General features: G+C 36.0%; 1 protein-coding gene across 8 annotated transcripts in view; it reads left to right on the plus strand.

Moving 5' to 3' along the window:
- The window catches only part of AKT3 (AKT serine/threonine kinase 3), a 150,598-nt gene that overhangs the window by 71,210 nt on the left and 56,172 nt on the right, over positions 1-23,216 (plus strand). For all 8 annotated transcript variants that reach the window (XM_072927273.1, XM_030269630.4, XM_072927272.1 and 5 more), the window contains 3 exons: positions 7,727-7,852; positions 19,657-19,768; positions 21,193-21,337. In XM_072927273.1, the coding sequence (XP_072783374.1) occupies positions 7,727-7,852; positions 19,657-19,768; positions 21,193-21,337 (383 nt within the window). The remainder of the gene's footprint in view (positions 1-7,726; positions 7,853-19,656; positions 19,769-21,192; positions 21,338-23,216) is intronic.

A 23,216-nucleotide genomic window follows, 5' to 3' on the forward strand; every position in this document is an offset into this window, starting at 1 on the left:
ACTGATTTTTGCAAATGATAGAGGCTAAGAAACAAAGCAAAAAAGTTTGACTTCAGAGATGTGCCTTGAGGAAGAAACGTAGGTGAATAGTGTTTGTGCTGGGTTTTTGGCACCTAGAAAGGTTTGAGGCTAGGAGCACACCTAGTGACAAGGAGAAAGTTCAGAGGAGCTATTTTAAAATTATTGCAATGTGCCAGTTTTAAAAGTGAGACTGTTTGCTTTGTGAAAACATGCTAGCAAGTTTGCCAGTTTTAAGGGGCAAAAAGTCACATAATTTTTGACAACACAGGTATCTGTTAAAGAAACTCAGTTGAATGATAATGCTATTGTCAAACTCACCATGTTCTTTTGAAAACAATGGACAGCTTGAAATCTCTTGTGTAAACCGATGTTAGCTGTTTTACAAAATGCTGTAAGTAGATAATATGAAGATGTTTAGCTCAACTTGGCCACATGTAAAAAGCATTTGTATTTTAATCATCTGACTTAATACATTTTTACCAAGTACATGAATTTAAATTGTTGCTGCTGTAACTGACTGTCTTATTCACTGTAATTTATAGATTAATATTTGTATGCTTGTCCTACTCTTAAATATATTTTCAAAACCTGAAAAAGATCCTTTGGTCTACTAGCACTTAATAAAAGCAGAAGAAAAGAAAGTAGTATTTTTTCTGTTATACAAAGTACCACTTGATGCTGATAGTGCTATATAAAAAATATATAAATATAAAAAAATTAAAAGTACTGAGAACATTAGCTATAAAAATATGTGAAACAATATTTAGAATGCTTGCATTTACACAAATACAGCTTAACACTATTAAAAATAAAAAACTGCTCTGAAACACATTTAAATAGTACAGCATTTTTGGGCTTTTATCCTATATTGCCTTGTTCAAAAGAGAGGTTTAGAAAATGTGAGCAGCAGCATTCCTAAATGTTTCCAGAATACAGATCTTGGTTTTCTATTCCTGAATAGCAAGCATATTTAGAAAATATTGATCACCTTCGTTGCTCAGAGATGCTGATGCAATTCAGGACTCTGTTGTTCCAGACAGCATGTGCTAATAGCAACTGCTATTTAATTTATTTATTGTTCTAATTCTTATCCTTCAAGAATGAAGGGGAAGTGAGAGTGATGTTGAAACTGGCAAGTTTTTCTTCCTGCTGGCTCACAATGGGCATGGTAAAGGTCAATTCTCAATTTGTCAGGATGTCAGCTCACTCAGTATTTCTGGTATGATTTTTTAAAAGGACAAAATCGCATGCATATGAAAATGAACATTTATTTTCCATGTGTTGCCAAAACATATTAGTAATTTTGAGTGGATATTGTAGATGCCCAATTTCAAAGCTGCATTTATGAGTGAATAATGGTGTGCCTGTCTCTCTGTTATTGAATACTTTCCTCTAGATTTTTTTTTTCATGTTTTAAAGAAAAGATCATTAATGCAACAGGAAATCATTGAATAAATAGTAGGAGATGAAGTGCTGTTGCATTTGTACAAGATAGGACAATGACTCACTCCACCAGTCATAATGAAAAAAACCATGGTGGCTGGTGATTTGAACCCTAGAACCCTGGAATATGTTGGTACATTGCATTCATAACCTTGGGGGGAAGAAAACCCCACAGTAAGAGCAGGGAGAATCTTTCCCTGGGGAGACTGGTCCTCTCCATCATTTTAGTGCAGAGGTGCACCTGAAACCATGGAGAGCTGCTCTGTGACTTCTCCCTGCCTATGACTGCGCCTCTGCTTGGAAGGAATCTGCTTTGCTAGGAGGAGCCCTTCTCCTTGGTCACTACTTAGTGCTGCTTCAGGAACAAAGAATCTACTGTTTGCCAGCTCTTCAGTGCATCTGGGCTGGCATGGAGGACAGAGGGCTGTCCCTGCTTTCCTCCCCCCTTGCTCAGCTGAGGCACTTCTGGAGCTCACACCCGAGGCTGCTCGCTGCCTTCTGCAGAATATTCCCATCTGTGGGGCTGTCACTGGTTGCTGCCCGCATACCTGTAAATAGCTGGGCATAAATTGAGCAGTCTTCTATCTGAGCTGAATTATTGAGATGTTGTGGATGGCGAAAGATGCTTGAACTTTCTCACCTAAACTTCCCAATTTGCAAGAAACTTAATGGAAACCTAGCTGTGGTATAAGCTAATGGCCACATGTATAATGTAGTGTTTCCTATTTTTCAGCTGGGACTGGAAAAATTAATTTGTCTAATTCAAGTATAGATGTGCTCAAAATGTCATTCAGCATTACTGGGAACTGTGGGAAAAACAGTATAAATAAATAATTGCCATCTCACAGTGTAAGAGAGAATCAGAAAGTGGTAGTTCCAAATTCTGCTTTTCTTTGAACTGCCAGCAAATAGATGAGAGGACATCTAATAAAGATACCTTTTAAAACACTAAGGCACATTAGGGAAAATCACAGTTTCATTTAAATTTTTACTATGCAATAAGATTTTGTAAAATACTTTGCTTAATATATTATTACATACTTATATTAGACTGAAGGACATAAATTATGAGGATAGGTATATTTTTTATTTATCTTAAACATTCATTTTTTACAGAGGCTTTGAACTGTGCTGCAAATTTTTATAATGAAATTAAAACCAAGTAAATATTCTAACAGAAGTGCTTTGCATTTACTTAGTGTCTACTGACTTAATCAAATAGTCTGCTGATGCTTCCAATCGTGCCCTCAGAGGGCCAAGGTAAGGAAATTCAATCTCAAAACTACATTATTTCTGATATTTTTATTTGACCTGACATTAATTGCAGTTGTTACTTTTTCAAAAAAAATTGCATATAATTGTGTGATTTACTTTTATATAATGTTGTTTAATGCTCTTGGATAAATTTAGTTTTTTTCCCCTCTATTAAATGCTAATGTAAGGAGTTTGATCTAACAAAAAAAGTGCCTTAAAAAGAAAAAAAAAAAGGGGGAGACAATGTTTGTGTATTATTTCTACTAAATCCAGTTGAGTAAATTGAAACAGATAAGAGAGGGAATTTTTAGTGTGTTTTCTTTTTGGAGGGTTTTTTTCCTCTCCTTTTTTTCCCCCCTTTAATCTCACTTATGTCTGTGTGGCAGCTGTTGCTTCTTTTAAGGAAACAAGTTTTTGAACTCAGGTTTCTGTTGCTTATCAGCCCTGTATATTAAAGACATTTCCTTCACACCTCTGAAACCATTTACATACTGAAAAATGTAGATGTTTCGCCAAAGTGTTTTTTAAAGATACATTTTAAAATAATATTGCTTTGAAATTACTGATTAATTTTTCAATAATTGCTAGATTTCCTTATGCTTAAGGATTACTTAATGGTGAGACTAACAACAGCAACTGCTGAATATGAGGTGAAATATGTGTTTGAAAAGAGAGTTTGAGTTGTGAGGTAAAGTAAAAAAATTGCAGACTTTTGGGTGATACATTTGTCTAGCACAGATTTTTTTTACTACTCGTACGATTTCTTAGAAAGCTCTCGTTTCTGAAGCTTCTCAACAGTATGAAAACTACCAACATTGCATCACTGGAATAAATGTATTTTGTGAAATGTCCTGAAGGCAGGTTTCTTGTTACTGGCTGTCAAAAGCAAAAAAAGAAAAATCATTAAGGCTGCAGTACAGAGGCAAATAGAGAGGCACCCACGAGGGTCGTGTTCTAAACAGACCTTCATTAAGCACTCTTTGTTACTGTTGTTAGTCAGTGTATTATTAAATACAACATTAATTAGAGTTGCACGTTACGAGGGTGCTTTTTGCATGAAGATCAGATTGAATTTTCATGTGCTTCATGAACATACTGCTGTCGTACTTAATCTTTTGGGTGTATTCTCTCAGTAGGTATTGAAAAAGCAGACCCCAACAACATAAAATTTGTATTTTGTGTGTATGTATTTGTCTGTATGTATTAGCAAGAGGCATATTCTAATGCCACTTTCCTCAAGTAGCTTAAAAAACTTTACCTAGAATTAAAATTATATAGGAATTACTTGGCTTTCTTTGCTGCTGTAGTTGCAATTGGAGACCTCTTCTTACTGTCTAATAAGCAGATCCTAAAAGAATGTGGTTTTCAACTTAGAAGGGTGTAAATTAGGCAAAACAATAATTTAACTTACATTAACTCAGCAGGAAGCAGGGCACAAACTGATTATTGCTCCATGGCAGATCCACTGCTTTTTTAAATACTGCAGCTCCATTTCATTGAATTGTCAGGATATCTTGTGTTTTGGTTAGCCTGCCTGAACTTCTCTCTCATAGAATTACTCTTCACTTGATTTAGGAAATTCACATGAGAATTTCCTCTAGTTTACTTGTGTTAAGGTATTTAATAAACATACATTGCAAATATCTTTAAAGTAGCTTAATATTGATAATACTGGGAAATACACTTTCTTTTAAATGCAGAATTTTAATGTTAGAAGACACAAAAAAAAAGTGTTTTATTCTTTTAAAATACTCTGTTTTGCTTTAGTTTTTTTTATGTGGTGAATTTATTTCAAGGGGTATCAGTAAGCGTGTGTATGGACTAAGAAGTACAGACTAAAATGTTTTTCTGTCTTTAGGCAGATCATGTAAAAGGAATGCAGTTATAAGAGAGCACCTAGAGTGCATCTTGAGAGCTCTTAACCCACTTGAGCAGCTAAGTGACCTGTTCACTAATACCATTTAGTATTCACCCATTTGTTAATTAAATTACAAAATAAATATAGGGCAGATGATAAATATTCACATATAGGCCTTGGAGAGGAATTAGAATATTGGTATTTTCAAGACAAAACCAAGGTTTGCGTGTGTGCATGTTTGTATAGATATTTTGAAAAAGTAGTCTGAGCATGACTCATGTTGGGAAACCACTTAGAGAAGCATTCTTCAAAGAAATATGTCTGTGAAAGAATTATATGGATCCCTATGAAGCCATAGTGTTTTACAAATGCTTTTAAATTGCTTTTTCTGTGTCTGGCTCTAGTTTGTAGACCAAAGACAGAGGTACAGCTATGCTCATAGGTGAACTGGTACATATATGTCCTATGATTAGCTTTTATCTGGAGTTGCTAACTCTCTTCAGAGGAGCTTGAAAGTGCTGTTCTGCTTTTCTAATGGTTCTTCTCCAGGCAAAGCATCAGCTGCATAACTCAGTAGGTGATTAAAAATCTGTCCAGTTTTCCGATTAAGAGAATCTGTGTTTGGCTGCTGCTGGGTACTCAGCCTAAAGTGTTGTCCTAGGCGGTGAAGAGGGAGTGAGCAGTCAGAGAAGTGTGTGCTGGGCCTGTGAAGCCACCTGCTAGAATGGTCTTTTCCAACAGGTTTTATTCTGGAGAGTGTATGTAAGCAAACAAAGGCTGCTATTCTTTCTTGAGTGACCATTAAGTGTACTTACCTTATCAGCCCTGATCCCTAGAGCAGAATCTGCTTCTCTCCCTCTCCAGTTTATTCCTTGCAGCAAGGAGGACTCTCTTTGAAACCTGAGCCCTTGGATGGCTGGCCTGCTTTAGGCATGTTGATATTGTCTCCATCCTGCCCTTGAATTCTTCAGCAGGTTTAGGTCCCTGCCTTCTAGGTAAGACTAAGATCTGGATAGATTGCAAACCCAGTAACAGGAACTTTCTCTCACTTGCTCTTACAATGAAATGAGATGTAATTTAGTAGAAAAATACAGAAGATTCTCTTTTTCATCTCATTAAGAAAGCAACTAGAGTGTTAATATTTTTAGAACTTATATTGGATGATCTGATACATAAGAGTTTGTTTTGGCTTCAACTTTTGAGTCCATGCAGGTTTCAGAAAATTTGTTGCAGGGCATATTTTAAATATTTTTAAAATATGACTCATTCCTTTACTATGGTTATTTCATGTTCAGGTATTCAGCAAACTTAATTTCTTACTTTTCATGTAATACTGATACAGTTTTTCACTGTTGTTGGTATTAAAGTTACACATGTGTTTTCCCACACTGCATTTGTGTTTCTTCTTCAGCTTTCAAAGTATCTTGTACCTATTTGTTTTGATTTGGTTTTTATTGCATGCTTTCACGTTAATGGGGATTTCCTGCTGTGAAATGATCTCAGACTGGAAGTGTCAGTAGGGATGTTCCCAGCCAAACTGGAACCAGAGTCCTGAGATAAAGCTCTGCATCAGTACAAATGTAACTGATGCCATATCTGCACTCTTCGTTTAGTAGTCAAATTAAGTCACACTTGGACTTTTTCAATTCTTTCTACCTGTGAGAAAATGTCTGTATAGCAAAGTCAAACAAGTATGCTGCTATCTAGAAGCAGGACTAAATAGGAAGAGTTTTGCTACATAAGCCAGCCTGAATAGCCCAGTGTTAATTGTTCTTTTATTTCCTCCATCCTGTATTCCATACTCGCTTTCTCTGCTTAAATACTGGAAAATTGGACATGTTAGTGGCTGCAGTTGGATTTGCTAAGCCATGGGTATTGTCAAAATCCTTACAAGCTGTGCTCAAGTTCATCAAAGCCGTATCAGCAATTCCCATGTTGAACTTCAGTGACAATTAGTTGATTGCTGTGATGGAAAAGTGAAGGTGCAAGTAATGAATTTTTAGATTACCCTTTAATAAAGTGACCTCCATATGACATGGATATAAACTTCTTCCTGACTTTTGAATGGCCTAAAAGCTGTGTAGCTATGGCTAACAAGGTGCTGAGGTGGTAAAGGTGACTGCCAGCCTGGGGCTTAGCCCAGGAGCAGTGCAGGCCCTGGGATGGTTCGTTCTGAGCATCTCACAAATGGTGAGAAGTCCTAGGTTACTTGTCGGAAATTCCGCTTTTTTTCTGAAAATGTTCACATGTATAATGATGAAAGTGACTTTAAATAAAGCTTTAGTAATAGTCATTATTTACTCTGCAGAATTTATAGAAATCAAAGATGAGGGAAGTTGGGCAAATCTAAACTAGCCTGTACTGAACTGAGTAACTGCATTCTAAAAATGAAGTTGCTGAATCCTGGTGTGGCATTGTAAAGTATGATAGTATTAAGGATATTTTTCACCCTTAAGAGCAAATAAGTGGCATTAATTAAGGGGTTGTGTATTCAATATATTTCTAGTCCTAAATTCCTCATAGATTCAGAATGCAGAATCTTTTGCTCAGGCTGGGGTAGCAGAAATGTGACTTGGTAGGTTTGTTGGTGGACTTACCTCTTAGAAGGTAGTTGGCTTCTGCTTTTTCCTTTTGCTTTCAGTTATATTTTTAAAGTATATTTTGTGTAGGTTTTCCATTACTCTGAATTTCCTTGTATTTGCTTAGTATATGTTTTGAGAAAATGAATGATTTTTGGTTTGGCTCAGCAGGGTAAGTGTTCTACCTTGTAGGAGTTTAGATCTCATTTGGTTATCAAAAGTCAAGCTGTAGAGTTTGGTTTTCTTCCCTGAAAAAAAAAAATTATTATTTATAATGTAAACATGCAGGATATTTGAAAAGTACAGTGTGATAAAATTCAAAATTATACAACGTTATTATACAACTCGTAGCTTCTTATTCCAGAGGCATTGTTGTACAGTCCAGGCTTACCATTGCAATTCAATTTTCCCTTCTTTTGGACAGAGTTAAGGCTTTCTCTGTAAAATTAAAACATCTGAAAAGATTTTGATATAATTAATATTTGATGCCGATAATACGATATGTTTGTTAATATTCAAGTTTGGATTTTTTTCTGCAGTGTTAATGAACTTTTTTTTTCTTCTCATATAGGAGAATATATAAAAAACTGGCGGCCAAGATACTTCCTGCTGAAGACAGATGGCTCTTTCATAGGCTATAAGGAGAAGCCCCAAGATGTGGATCTGCCATATCCACTCAACAACTTTTCAGTGGCAAGTATGTATTTCCAGTATTTATTATTCTCTCAGCATATTGACAGATTATCTGCTACATATTGCTTTGTGTATAATTCAGAATTTATTGGTAACACTGCAAGTTTAGTGCCATGTGCCATACTAATGCACCACTAATCTTACATCCAGCTCTGCAGGATGTATTTACAGCAGCATGGAAAAACCATGCGTTGGTTTTTGAATGTTTTTGGGATATCTAAATTCTCATTTTATGTGTGTGTGTTTCTGAAGTGTCTCTAAATAACAATGACATTTGACAAATGATTGCTGTAAGAAGAAAATTCCTGGAAAGTTCACCTTTATGTAGATTGCTGACCTCTTCTCTGAGTATCTCTGAATTCACTTGAAAACTCAAATTAATTAGAAAATTATCTAGACTTTCAAATGACATGCTAAGTTATTTTTCTTTTGGATAATCAGGTAATCAGCTCTCCAGCCTGGTTAATGAGTAATTTCAAGCAATCAGACAATTTGCATATATTAACAAAGCCACAAAGTGTGTATCTGTTGGATAAAGTGAAGATTGCGTGTTTTCCAAGAATGTTTCTAAAGACAAATTTGTAGGGTTTTTCATCTCTCAGAGTGAGATTGGTGAGTGTTTCTGAACAGAAATGAAAGTGTTTGAGAGGAAAATTAAGGGGGCAAAAAATCTCTCAGTTGCAAATATCACAGCTAGAAACTTTCAGAGGAGCAGTAGAGAATTTACCCAATTTCTTTCAAAATTGTATTAAGTGTACTGCAATAGAAAAAGTGGCAGTGTTTAGTTTTATGGAGGGATATAGGAGCCACCACATGAGTATTGTATTTAAAGAAAGGGTTCCCTTCATCTTCACTGCTGAAGATGGAACAAATGCTACTGAGACTGAATTTTCCTATTTTCTTGATAAAATTGTACTTGAGACTGACTCAGCCTTTGTTTATACAAAGTAATTTGTGTATTTTATTTGGTAAGAATATAATCTTGTGTTTCAAGCCCATGTCTCATCTCACAGCTAGAAGATAAAAACTTTGCATATTCTGATTGCAATAGAAAATGATATTGATTGTGCAAACCATCTAATAGTATTAGAGGCTCATTTTGCCTTGTTGGTATTTTATTGCATAAAAGCAGTGATGTCTTTAGGTTGTTCATATGAGTAGAAATTGACTAAATCATAGGCCATTATTAATTCCTTAGTTATTGCTCTGCATATTCTAACTACTCTTTTTTAGCAGGTGGTATTTTTCTAGATAGTTTTCCCTGGTTTGCAGCAGAGCAACAGTTTCTACAATTTTTTTTCAGGGCTTTTTTTGTCCTGCTTTACCTGCTTTTAATTTTCTTTACCTGCTTGTAATTTTCTTCATTGCATCGTCTGTCTTCCCTTGCTGCAGCAACTAGAAGGGTGATCCAAATGGTAGTTCTGCTAAGCAAAGAAATACATAATTAGCAATTATTGTAACATAATTACCAGTGTGTTGGTACTGGTTTTAGCTGGGGCTTTTTTTGGTTCCCAGAGGTTCTGTTATGTAATTCTGATATTAGAATGTTGTCCCTGAACTTTGCCTTGATGGAAATTGAAAGATTTCACATTGTTTTCCAAAATGACACCATCACCACCCCCACCACCCCCCCTCACAAAAAAAAAAAAAATCCTTTCTGCAACTAGCTAAAGTACCATAGGTCTGATTCTTAGGCTGTGTAAGCTAAAGGAACAAGCATGTGATATTAATTTAAAAAATCCAGTTTTTATAAGCATGACTTTTTCTATTTTTTCTGACAGGAAAAGGCGTTATTTTATTAGAAATGTTTTCTGATCAGTGCAAGAACAGGGAGATGTTACACTCATCAAAAGAATCTCATGAAATTAAGTGGAGTGCCCGTGTAGAATTCACAGGATGAAAAGCAAACCAGGATGGTATTATGCTCTAAATTACAAGGGACTGTAAGTTTTTTATCATCTATTTTATCTGTCTGAAGATGAGATCATCAGTAGGGCAAATAAACAAACAAAATTGCTGTATGAATGGATCACATCTCATGGGAAGTACCTGATAAATGTCAAGAACTGGTCTCATGGCCTCTGATCCAAGCATTCCTGAGCTGCTGCAGTAGGTTTGTGGCCACAAGCAGCACAACATATTTTTCCTGTAATAGTGAAGTACGTTTTTCATAAATTACTAGCCAGGCAGATGGAGTGTGAGATCACTGTTAATACCATCTTGATTAGGTTGGCAGGGACTTAAAGATATGTCTTTACAGTCCTATCTTCATGTAATCTTTGTAGCTATCTGTAAAGTGAGTGTGGTCTCAGTCTACTTTTTGCTCTCCAAATGATAGACATCTTTGGCTCTTGCTTGCAATTTTTTTATTTAAGCAGAAAAGGCCAAGCCTATGGTATTATTTTTGTAGTACTGCTGGAGTTAAACATGGGAATTTTTGCACAGTTCTACTTTGTTGATACTTGTTGTGTAGTTTAAAACTTCCATAAGCAGCTCTGTCAAGCTAGTTACTTCCATCATGCAGCTCCTTTCCCACCAGTGTCCCCTGCCTTCCACTCCTGTGACATCAGCTTTTCATTGCAAAAGTAAAGCTCTTTCCCAGGGATAGTATAATTTCCCCTAGTGTGGCACTTGATTTTTTCCAAGATGGCTTTAAAGTTTCACACCTAAGCATTTCTTTTTCTTTGGACTTTTGTCATCTGTGAACTCCATTGGGAATGAGGAGAAGGATGGAGAGAATGAAGTTATTTTACAGACTGCTAAAAGTGCTTTCAGTGATAAATATGTCTTTGCTAATAGAGCCTTTCTCATTGAGGAATGGTTTGTCATAGAATGGAGTGTTCAGAGGCCTTTTCCTTGGGAGGAAGTGTGGGGGGAAGGCATTTGGAAGTGTGTGCATAAACAGATAGACTCTTTACTTGGAGAGGGAGAGACTGAGGCAGCACACATGTGCTTCAGTTCATTGCCAGACACCCAAAATGCAGGGGAACCATGTGGACCTGAAATGGAGATGAGGGATCTCCCTTCCTTGGAGCACTGAAGATGAACCACAGTTTAGTGAAGGGTATGACAGAGTGGGGCTGGGTGGAGCTGAGCCCTGGGAAAGGACAGGATGGTCTTAGGTGGACTTCACCTGCCTGTGGCCACTACTCTCCCAACTGTGGGTGCACAGGGAAGGCAGCTGTGGGCACCCTGCACTGGATCTTGGAACTGCTGTAAGGCTGCAGGGTGAACAAATCAGCCAGATTTGGTGACACTGAATGGTGTGTCGGAATCACTGGTTCCTCTCCTATGCAGCCAGCTTATTTTATACCTAACAAGACCACCTTCTTTTAAATGGGAGTTGTGAGAGCTGTGTGTTTGAAGTAGGCTGTTAGTCCCTTAATGCTCATGCCTTGACACTGAGACTCACAAAAAGCTCTGCCGTGGTATCTTACCATGCACTTGAAGATAAATGAAGGCGGTGTAATTACGTGGGTGGGAAATTCATTGTGAAAACTTAAAACCGGGTGATACTGGTTTTCAGGGGTAAATTCAGAGGTGTGAGCTTACTGGAATTGTCTGGTTCAAAATCAGTTCAGCTCTTTTCAGGTAGACAGGAGCAGTTGCAAGTAATCAAACTGCTGTAGCTTGCACAGATACTCTTGATTGACTGAGTCATGGTAACTGAGTGGGTGTGCATTCCTTGCCCACTTCAACTGCAAAATAAAATATGTTAATTTAAATTGCTTTTGCTTAGGCATTTATGCAGTCAGAACCAGTTTAAAAATAATTTTGGACTCAGTTGGTATGTCTTCTCTGTACAGGCAAAGGCCTGATAAAAATTGTCCTTTCTTTTAAAATGCCATTATACTTCTTTGAGAACAAAACTAATACTCTGGATAACAGGATGTATTTCCTCAATGCCCTCCCACCCCCTCGAAAAAATCCAACATGGCTTGTAATGCTGTTTTCAACTGGCCCACTGCTGTGTAAGTGGAATAAACGCTGCTTTATGTAAGCCACTTTGGTCTTTGATTGTCATCATTATTTGGGAAAGCAGAGTGGGGAAGAAGTCTACTTCAGTTCTACTTCAGGAAGATTTGTGACTTCACTGATTTTAAAAAAACCCCAACTTCTCATATGCACAGTGAGTGTGTAGGTAATCACACAGCACATTTGGGATGAAGTGTCTCTAAGAATTGGCCCTTTGCCTTCATTTTGATCTTTACATGGGGAATAATTGGGAAGAGCTGTATCCCTTCACAGTATCCTTTGAACCTTGGCCAAAAATGATGTCAGCTGGAACTTTTTTCCTATCTTGAAAGATAATGCTTTCTAAGCACTCTGGTAAGCTACCCATTTTATTGTCTTTAAAAATATTAAGCAATTTATTATTATATTATTACTATGAAAAGGTAACCTTTTATAAAATTTAATTTTTTAAGAAATTTTCTCTGCAGAAGTGATTATCAAGAATCATGGCTATTCTAAATGGAGAATCTGTGTTACTTTCCCCTAGTCTTAACTTTTCAGTGGGCCAGAGACAAGATTTTATTATTTTTAGGATTTAAAAATCTTCAAAACAGGAAAATAGAAAGGTTTTGGGGGAATAATGTTAGGACTTAAAGAACTCAGAAGACATTTTTTAAAGAAATAGGTAGGGAAATATATATGTCTGTTATAAGTGAGATTAATTTAAATATCAAAATACTTCAGCATTAGACATGACCTTGTGTGCAACTCCAGAAATAACTTTTCAACGAGATTGAAGTCCATTTTTAAAAATTTGTTACAATACTGGATTACATGAACCCAGAGATAAGATATAACTGTACTTATAATTACAATGTGAGTTTGATTCCAAAGTTATAGTAGTAGAATTGAATAAGTAATGTTCATTCAACATTGAATGTTGAATACCTGGGGAGAGAAAAAGTTAATGTATGTATTATATACTGCATTTGCAAATACATCTGTGAAAATTCAAACTCAAATCTATTGTGTATAGGAAATATTTCCATCTCTGTTGGATGGAGAAATGTCTGGGAGGCTTTAAAATTGCTTTATGAATGCTTTCTAGGTGGTATAGTTGGTATCCTGTCCTTTTTACTTGGAAGTTTGTAGCCAGGCCTGAAAGGTTTTATGCCAGTGTGATACACCCAGCTGCTTAAATAAAACTGGGGTGTTTACATGAAAGACAGTGAAGGATGTATAATTTTACTGTCTTCCATTAAAACAAAGTAAAGCCCAGGAAAAACCCATGCAGAAATCTTCTATATCCATTCTCCCTCTTTGCATGAAGGGACAAATGACAAACTAGTTGTAATAGCATGAAGATGTAGATGATACTTTGGTATTTTTTGTAGTATTGGAAATAAAAGACTTTGCAGCGTGATGAACTGCACAAAGTTTGATAGTTTACATCTTCAAGCAATATAATTAAGGTTTTTTTTTTGTCATATTTGTTGTTATATTATCAAAGCACATAGAAGTACTTGTCATGAGCCAAGCCCCACAGAAGTGGGATTTTTACCCATACAGAACAAAAAGTCAGTCCCTGCTCCAAAATACTAAAATTCCAAATATAAAACAAGTGACAGCAGATGGATGCAAACAGATGGGGGGAGTATGAGAAAACTATGAGACAGTATTAGCCTGTAGTACAGGCAGTGGTCTCAGCACATCAACAATTAATCCATTGTCAAGGTTAGATTTTTGCTCTCATCTCCCTACTTTTCTTCCTCCCTCCTTCCCTCCTTCCTGTTTTTAAAGGCATGGTGAAGGAGAGTTTTAAGGAGGATTTTAAAGAGAACTAGCTTGGCAAACAGAGAGAAATTAGAAATGCTTTAGAGAAGTGATGGTGAAATTGTAACAGTAAAGGAATGGGTGGCATTTTGGTACTGAATAAAAATAATAACAAGGATGAAAGTAGGCTGTGAGGACAGACAATGTTTAAAAGCTACCTCTGTCTGCTGTGATAGAGCTGGGTAAGAAATGGGAAATACCAAAAAACAGAGTGATACCGTCAAGGGAACAATGGACAAAAACAATCTATTATGAACTGTTTTGGGAATAGCATTTTTAGGGTAAACCTATATTTGTTCAGATTGAAGAAGAGATATTAAATTGTTCACATAAATATCTGTGTGACCAAATTTAAGTTTAGGGTGACACTCCCCCTAGACAAGATGTAGTAAGAAGGAACAAAGCCTTTTGGAAAGCCTCAGAGAAGCAGATTTCCCTTAGGGACTGGGTAAAAAAGTGGGAGAATCAAAAGGGGATCCAAGCTAAGGGTGTGTGTATGGCTACACACTTATGTTTGTTCCTATATGTAAAATTAATTGATTGTCATGTCTGTATGAGCAAAAATCTGTGTATCTGCCTCTGTGTTATGAAAATGATCTACTAGTTCTGCTAGTTGTCTACTATTTGTCTAACAAAAAAGGTCATCAGTGAAGCGTGGATTTGGAGTGCAGAGTATCAACAACAGAAAAAGGTATTTGTAAGGAGTGTGTTCATTAAATCTTGATATGAGAAAGAAGAATTAGATTAGCAATTAAATAAGCAAAGGTTGGGACAAAATTGTTTATCTTGTAAAGGAAAGACCAAGAGAAAAATAAGAAATTAAATTAAATTGTTATGCAAATAGATACATACATAGAGAGATATAGATCTGTGTAAAGACAGCACTCTCCCTATATGTTAAAAAGTGCAAACATTATAAATAATGCAAGCAGTGGCATGATACTATTTTTTAAATATAATTTGATAATCACGGGAAGTTATCCTCTGTGCTAAAATTCAGGCTGTATTGTCTGTATTAGAGATAATTTCTCAGATATGCAACCTTCTGTTCATTTTTTAGTACAATTTTTTATGGCTGCTTGAATGTTTAGTATTCTTGTCTAGCCATATCAACACATTCTGCTGAAGTTGAAGCCTTTCATATATGAAATAATAAAATGGTATTAGGATTCTATTTTTTTAAATGCTAAATGACTGCATTTAGGAAAAGAATGCTGGTGATTATACAGTTAAAGTTATAGAATTCAAACTTTAAACTTTTTAATAAAATCTGAACAGATGATCTGTGCCTTTTTTTTTTTGGAACTGGCAGGTTTCAGGCCCTCTAATTGGCTTCCCAGCTTTGCAGAGTAATTACAGCTTCAAGCAAACTTTGTCATCTGTGGTTCAGAATGGTGTAAAGTAAACAGAACGTTTTGAAATACAGTTTGTAGTTAGAGTTGCTCAGGAGAGTTTAACTAGCATAACTACTTAATTTAGACAGTAGCAGTTATTTGAAAAAGTCTAGCATTTTAGAATTGTCAGGTTGGTTGTTGATATGAAGACAAAAGATAACCTCTGGTATGTACCTGATTTTGTTTTGTTTTTTAAAAGGATAATTTCAATAACTGAGAAACATCCATTGCATTTCTTTTTACCATTTTAATTTTTTTTTTTCATTTTCGGTATACATCCAAAAATGGCCAAAGGAGTGCTATGCACTTGTTGGAACAGAGTTGTCATTCTCTGTAACTGTTTTTGTATTTTGCTGCTTTGAACAACTGTTCTCCCCCAAGGTATTTCCTCCCCTCTAATATTAAAGGAAAAGTTCTCATGACCGATGTTTCATCCCAGAAAGACAGAAAGCTTTAGGAGAAAAATGTGTAATTCCAAGATGTAGATGGCTAGCATACAAGAACACAAAGTTGAGTCTGTCTGTTTACTGGCTTACTCATCTTTTTGAATGATAATTTAGACTTCCAACTGTTTTGAGTTGAGATTCAGTCCTTTAATTACATATGTTTATGTATAGTAGCACACTTGAAGACATTATGGTAGAATGTTCTCTACTCTTGGTAATGACCCAACTATCACTCGAGCATTCGGAGCCAGCTCTCAGTAGCCAGTTTCACTCTTTCTTCTGTGCTTTTGTAGTTTCCAAACTATTCACTCAGTCTTAAACTACTATGGTTTTTCCACTAATTAGTAGAAAAATATTTTGGTAATTAGCAGTAACTGTGTATTACAGCACTTATTCATCTTAATAGATTTTTTTTTCCAATAGTAGTAGGTGCAAGATATTCACAGACAAGTTTTTTTTTACGTTGTAGTCATGGTAGGAATAATGTTCATCCCATACATTTGTATACAGCAGCACATGAAACATGTGGGACTACTAAGTATCAGCAGAGTGAAGTTATTTTTATCTACTTGAGAAGAATGGGTAGTACACCTCTTTTGGGCATACACTGGTCCTCCACTTCTTTCTGAAACCCTTTTTGCTTCATAAGGAGTGGATATGAATGTATTCAATTTTAACCTTCTACGAGCAAATCCAATCTTTATCCACCTGTAACAGAATATTACCAAAGCCAGTTAAGTTTTGCTAAATTTTATTTTTCAATAATTTCCTCCAGTGATAGTGAAATGGCATTTTTGGGGGTTGTTTTTCTGGAGGTTTTTTGTTTTCAGTATCATTTTAAATTCTTAAGGTTTTTTAGTATCTGTAATGAAAACTCAGAATATTTTTTTTTGTTAATAGTGTTTTATTATTATTTATATTGTTAATAAATATTTTGTTCTTGTTAATAATGTGTATAATCGCTTTAATGGTTGACTGAAAAATGTAATATATGTAGTATATTAGATACAGATTTACTTAAAGTACATACCAATGTGTATATTTATTTTACTTTTATATATTATATATATTATATATATAATATATATATAATATATAATATATATTATATATGATACACTATATATATACTATTTTATATAATATTTTGTACATATATAGGTGAAGACCATATTATATGGTCATAAGCAGATGTAATTCTATTCATTCCATTACTTTAATATGTGAGTTGCAAAAGTTAAATAATGCAGTTTAAATGTATTCATATTTGTATGTATTGGCAAAGAGAAAATAAGTGGTGGAATTCAAAATCTTCAGTTCCTTCACAGACATTGTGGTTTTTGATTGGTACAGATTTTTCTGCAGGTTTGTCTCTGTACCTTTTTTCCTTCAGTCTGTCCTAACACAGTCAGCTCATATTTGTCCCTGGCAACTTTTCTCACCTTCCTTCCTCTAAATTAGGTACTCTAGTTTGGCTATATTCTAGCTATTCCCATGCTTTTCTTTCTCATATAGGTTCCAGTCTTTTTCCTGTCCTATTACCACTTTCTGCCCTTTATTCCCTAGTCTTTTGTTCATAACAGCTCTCCTGTAAATAACTTGCTGTATGCCATCTTTCTACATTGGATTTTGCCTCAGTGAGGTGCTTCCTTTTTCATACTGTGTGAAGAAGAGGGTAAGGCATTATGAATATAAGTGAAATGCTTTCAATTTAGCGTGTGGAGAGGCAGTAGATAGCTGTAGCCTCTGGATTATACTCAGTGCCTAGACTTTCAACGATTTTATGCTTTAGTAATTGTTGCTGTAATTTTTTACCCTCCTCCTACTGCACTCTTATCCCTCCCACATGTAGTGTGGCCAGATGCCTTACATTTTCACAGGAATACTAAAAGGATATCAAAGGTCTTGATTTGCCAAGTTTAAAGTCTCTTCTCCAAAAAGCAGCATTTTCCAGCAGTGTTCAGCTTTAGGCAGACACCCAATAAAGAAAATTTCAGCCTGCATGATTGAAGTGTGATAGGATTAAAGATGAGAGGATGGTTTTGTCAGGAGTAAGATGAGATAATCTTAGAGCAGACAATGCTTCCAGCCTCTTCTGCTAGAAAGGTAGCCCCACATGTTCCTTGGAACTTCAGCTGAGGAAGTTAAAAAAAAGCCTGTTAACCCTCCCTTCACTATCACCATGACCATAGCTGGACTTCAACCATACCCCTGAAGATGAGGATTTCTTTGATCTCATGAGTAATTGCACTGAGCTACAACCCTGGTTAGGTACCCTAAGCAGCTCTACTTCATCATGCTTCTGTCTGCCTTATTTCTCTTCCAGCTTTTGTGTTAAACTCCCTCTTACTGTGTCCCTCCTGCTGTAGATCTTTCTTCTACATGTTGAGGATGGTTCTCCTTCCATCCAAGACCTAGCAGTGTGTGTGTAAGCAGTGAGGGTGAACTACTGTTTCTCTTTTTTAATTAAATGTTAAATGGAATGTCATCTCTGTTCCTGACAGTGAGCAGTCTGACTTCAGTAATAATTTATAAATGTATGGTGAATATATGTTTGTTCATCAAGGAATACACATGTGCATAGGACAATATTCACTCCTCTTTTGTTTCTCATACGTGTGTCTGTCAGGCTTCTCAGGTGTTCTGCTAAGCTGAAGAAAAAAATACTATTGATAGGCATATCCACTTTCACATTTCTTTGTTTTTTCAAATGAAAAAATTGCAGTAGATGATAGTTGAGGTTTCAGGATCCTGAATTTGTCAAGAGAAAATATGTCAAGCCAAAATAATTTATTTCTGTGAAAGGAAAGCATGCCTTGTTAAGTGGTATATGTCATTTGACTTCTGCAAAGCGTTGACATTAATTGGAATAAAGAATAGTAAGCTACATAAGTAAAAGGTGTGGGTCAACTGGTAGGTGGTAGCTATATCAAAAAGAAGTTACAGCAGATTGTAGGTGAACAGGAATTCATTTACCATATCATTATTGATTGATTTGTGAACTTGATGAATCATTTTAGATCACATGCACACATTTGATCTGTATCAGCTTTGAACAAGTGATAATATTCCACACATGAGATGTGATGGTTTGTGTCTACATTGTGGTAGCTGCAGGAAAGCATGTAACACTTTTGACAGAATAACCTTAGCTTCTCAAAAATGTTTAAATGTATTTGCATGAATAAGGAATTTTAGTTTGTCAGAGTTTTGCAGCTGTAATGTTTGGTGCCTGAATCGCCAGCGTTGTGGTGGTCTGTAATATGTCTGGAGTTGTGGAATAAGGAGGATGTCAAATCTGAAAGTGCAGCTGGTGAAGGACACATCGATTGAACTGACATAACGAAGACTGAAGAGAGATAAAGCAGTGTTCAAATGTCTAAAAGGCACAGCTGCTGGAAAGATGAAGTAAATTAATCAAAAGGACAAGAAACAGTATGCTGAAATTATGGGAACAGTTGCATTAAATCCTAGGAAAAATCTTATAGCAATAAAAATAGTTAATTTCTTTATAGTTGGATAGAACAGTTTGCTTACAGAGGTTTTGAAATTAGTACTTTTTGGGGATTTTGAAATACTTACGAGAAATAGCATAGGTAGATCTGATTCTGCCTTAGGACACAAAGAGACTTAGATGATTTCCTGGGGTAGCCCCACTGGTGGTGTGTGCGGGATTGTTTTATATTTAATAATCAGACTAATTTAAACATCTGAATTTTCTTAGGCTATTTTATAATAAACCTTAGCCTGAAATGGCAGTACTATCAGTAATTGTGACATGGTTACCATTGAAGGGAAAATGTCATATTCCTCCTGCTGGGTGCAGATGGAAAAATATGCCAGTGGCTACTGCTGTTTCCTTGGCATGCTATAGCAATCCAGGATGTAATACTCTTAGCCTCATACCACAGACCAAGTTTAGAAATGGAGATTGCACATTTTATATGGACAATGATACAAGTTCTATCGATTCTTCTGACTGCTTTCTTCACCTGATTTATTGTTACCTATTACCTTTTGTTCAAACCTGTGGTTGTATTGCTGTTCTGTATTTCCTTGTGTGCTGGATAGATCCTGAATGCAGATACATGAGCTGAATGAATTTCATCTAAGTGGTTTTGTTTGCTTTTCACCCATTAACTGGCAATGTATAAAAAAGGCAATGTCATGTATTTGTCTAGAATGTCAGCTAATGAAAACAGAGCGACCAAAGCCGAACACATTCATTATCAGATGTCTTCAGTGGACCACTGTCATAGAGAGGACGTTCCATGTAGACACTCCAGAGGAACGGTGAGGGTTTTATTCTTGTTTTCCTTTTCACAGTCCTTGTGCAGAAGACTCAGCAGAGTCTCTGCTGGGCCTGTACAGCAACCAGCACTTGGAACTGTGACATTCTGAGCATTTAGTTAAAGATTTTTAAGTCAGCTTCTGTAAAATATTATCTGAGCTCATAATTAGAGTAAGAGTTGCCTATGAGTAGGTGGGATGAGTGTGTTCAAATAAGCCAAAACTATGTCATGATATGTCTCTGAAGTGTTAAATTTTGAACATCCAAAGCCTGGATTGAAATATTTCCAGCCTTGCTGTCTTACTCCTCCTAATGTGCTCCTTTCTTTTGGCACAGAAAGCAGCATGCTTATTATAATTTATTTTATGTTGGCTTATTAGTTTTTCTTGTTTCGGTAAACATTCACAAATGCGTAAGAATCAACTTTTTTAATGCACCAAAAAGTTTTTTAGTGCATGTAGGAGATACAGGATAACTCATTCAAATTTCCCATACTCTGTCTATGATTAGATGCACTGATTCTTCCCACTGTGGACACCATTCCTTTTGAGACCAGTATGATGATCTGGCTATCATTTTTGTATCAGTAAATAAGCAACAATTTTGCTTTTTCTGTTCTGTTGACTTAGAGGGTTTTTTTTAATTATATAAAAAATTAAAAACCCGGTCTTTTTTTCTGTGCAGTGTAGTAGCTCACACTGCATTCAGTAATAAATACCATGAAAATATCCCATATCCCTTACTGGCTGAGCAAGAGGCAGCAGGTAGCGTGCTTGGTGTGTGGCTATGAGCTGCTCAAGGGCTGCCTGCTGTGTCTGTGCTGCTCTGCTAGCCCTGCTTGTCCCTCCACAGGAACCATCACTTGGGCCTGCCCCTCAGTGCAGCCACAGGTTTTTAGGATGCTTTTAGGAATTTAGTTATCTTTGAGCGTCTTTTTTGAGGGAAATTTGCAGAAAAGCCTGTAAGTTGAGTTTGTCTGTAAGTCCTCCTGTAAGAGGAGACAAAGACTTGAACATATGATGTGATTTAATAAACCATTTTCTGTGAAAATGTCTTGAAACAAGGGAGAATACCAAAAAGTCTCTTAAAAGAGTAATTTATTATTATGAAGTACTATTGCATAAGAGATGACATGCTCTCAGGTGTATTATACATGGAACAAATGTTTTCAAGTTCCCACTAGTAAAATACTTACAGAATCAGAAGCTGCAAATCCTTGAAGTTAGCCATTTAGTGATCCTTTCTGGTCAACTTCACCCCCTTTAAGAAAATGCAGGATTTGGAAGGAAATTGGAGTGATTGATTAGTATGAGTCTTCTGCTGTGTAACATAAGGATTGAACATTCAAGCAATGTAGCATGTGAAAAACTGTATGAACAATATGTTTTTTGAGTTTCTGATAGAGGTGTTGGCTTGTTCATGATAGGGAAGAATGGACAGAAGCAATCCAGGCTGTAGCAGACAGACTTCAGAGGCAAGAAGAGGAGAGGATGAACTGCAGTCCAACTTCTCAGATAGACAATATAGGAGAAGAAGAGATGGATGCTTCAACAACCCATCATAAAAGAAAGGTAATGACCTTAAAAAATAACTTTTGAGAATGGTCTAGTTGCATAAAGCAATATGCAGGGAATAGTATTTCAACATAAATTTCTGTGTGTTATAAGATCAAAGTACTTATTTATTTCAATAAAGCTGAATTTCTCTAGTTTTGTTTATTGGTTAAACTGATATGGCACTTCTGAAAAACAAAGTTCAACCATTCAGGCACATGCTAACATCCTTCTTATTCTTTGACTATTATTTCATCCTTTTGTTTGTTTGCTATTTTAGAAGTATGGTAATAAAATATTTTCTTTAGACAACTACTTTTGCCCCTTTTCTCATGCAAATAATACCCAGTACAAATTAGGTAATTTGCATGAGAAAGGCTAGCAGGATCTGGCTTTCAATGACCTTGGTTTTTGATAAGTTGGGAAATAACTTTGCTTTAGTTTTCAATGAAGTACGAGAAAACAGCAAACAGCATTTTGTTTTTCTGCGGTCCTTTACAGCTTTTGGTGTAAATAGGAACATGTACATTGCTAGCTATAACATACTTGTGGTTGCATCTCCAGAGTCAACAGGTTAAACACAAAACCAAGAGCATGTTTTAAAGATCTGTTGCCACTCAAAGTTTGCTGATGTGCCTCCATTTTGTCCTGTATGGACTACTCGAAGTCATGTCTCTCATTTGCTATACAGAGTTGACATGACTCAAGAAATTCACTGAAATTGCGTGAAAAAATAATAACCAGTTTACATAGGATTGACTTTACTTTTTTTTACCTAGAAGTGAAACTTGTAGAAAATTAAGTATAAGTCTGCTGACAGAGCAAAAGAGTCTTATGGCTCACATAACTGAATGCCTTTGAGTGATGAACAATACAAGAAATGGTGAACATTTCTCTGTTTACTAATAGAGCACATTCTGTTTGTTGTACTACATGAAGCAAGAACCGTAGAAAAGTCAGGGCTGAGAGCTATGCCCTTCAGAATATAAAAGGATGGCATAGGTAATTTCGTTCTATCATGTCCTAATTTTTAAGAACTTGAGTTTGCAGTCTAAACAGAGTTCTTTTCTGCAGTTTCATTGTATGCAAATTTCTAACCTTTGTCTGCTATAGAAAAAGGTAAAATCAATTATAGAGAGCTGTAACAATACTCTGAATATATATTGTCAGGCTGACTTTAAACCTTTTGCCTGATGGCATGGATATTTAATGACTGTGCTTCAGGGTAAAATATAAATGACAGCAAGACAGAGGCAGTGTTTAAGATGTGTCAGCCTTGTGAGAGGCAGTGTGATTATATGGAAGGGATTTGGGTCTGCTCTGTTAAAGATCTGAGCACTGTTCCAAGCCTGTGTATCCTTTTAGTGGAGTACAAAACCACTGCATAACAACACTCATTTTCCAGATGTCAATATTAATGCTGTCTGATCCAAGTAGTTTATCTGGAATGTGCTCTCCTCTCTCCTTGTTCACAGTGCAGTTTCCCATACAACAAAAGGGGTTGTGGGAACAGGGGTAAGAGGATCAGTTTTGTTTCTGTCTTGCCACTTGTGCTTTAAGAAATGCTGAAATAATATGGTGGGACAGTGTATGGGCAGCACTACATAATATTTTATGGCTTTGGCAACGAGCCAAAAGCAAACTGCAAAACAAAGCTGAAATGAAGAATGTTGATATTCAACATCTAATAACAGAGCAAAATAACAGAACTAGGGAAAAAAAGATAAATAAAAAGGTAATAAAGTGAAAAAAAAGAAAAAAAAAGAATCAATAGAGCCAGAACTCAAGAATCCCACAGTAGATTTATATCTGTTGGAAGACATTAATGAAAGATGCTCAGAAGTTTTTGGAATAAAAGATATGAAATGACCATTATGACAGGGAATTGCCACTGCTT

Source organism: Taeniopygia guttata, chromosome 3, assembly GCF_048771995.1.
Source record: "Taeniopygia guttata chromosome 3, bTaeGut7.mat, whole genome shotgun sequence".
NCBI lineage: Eukaryota > Metazoa > Chordata > Aves > Passeriformes > Estrildidae > Taeniopygia > Taeniopygia guttata.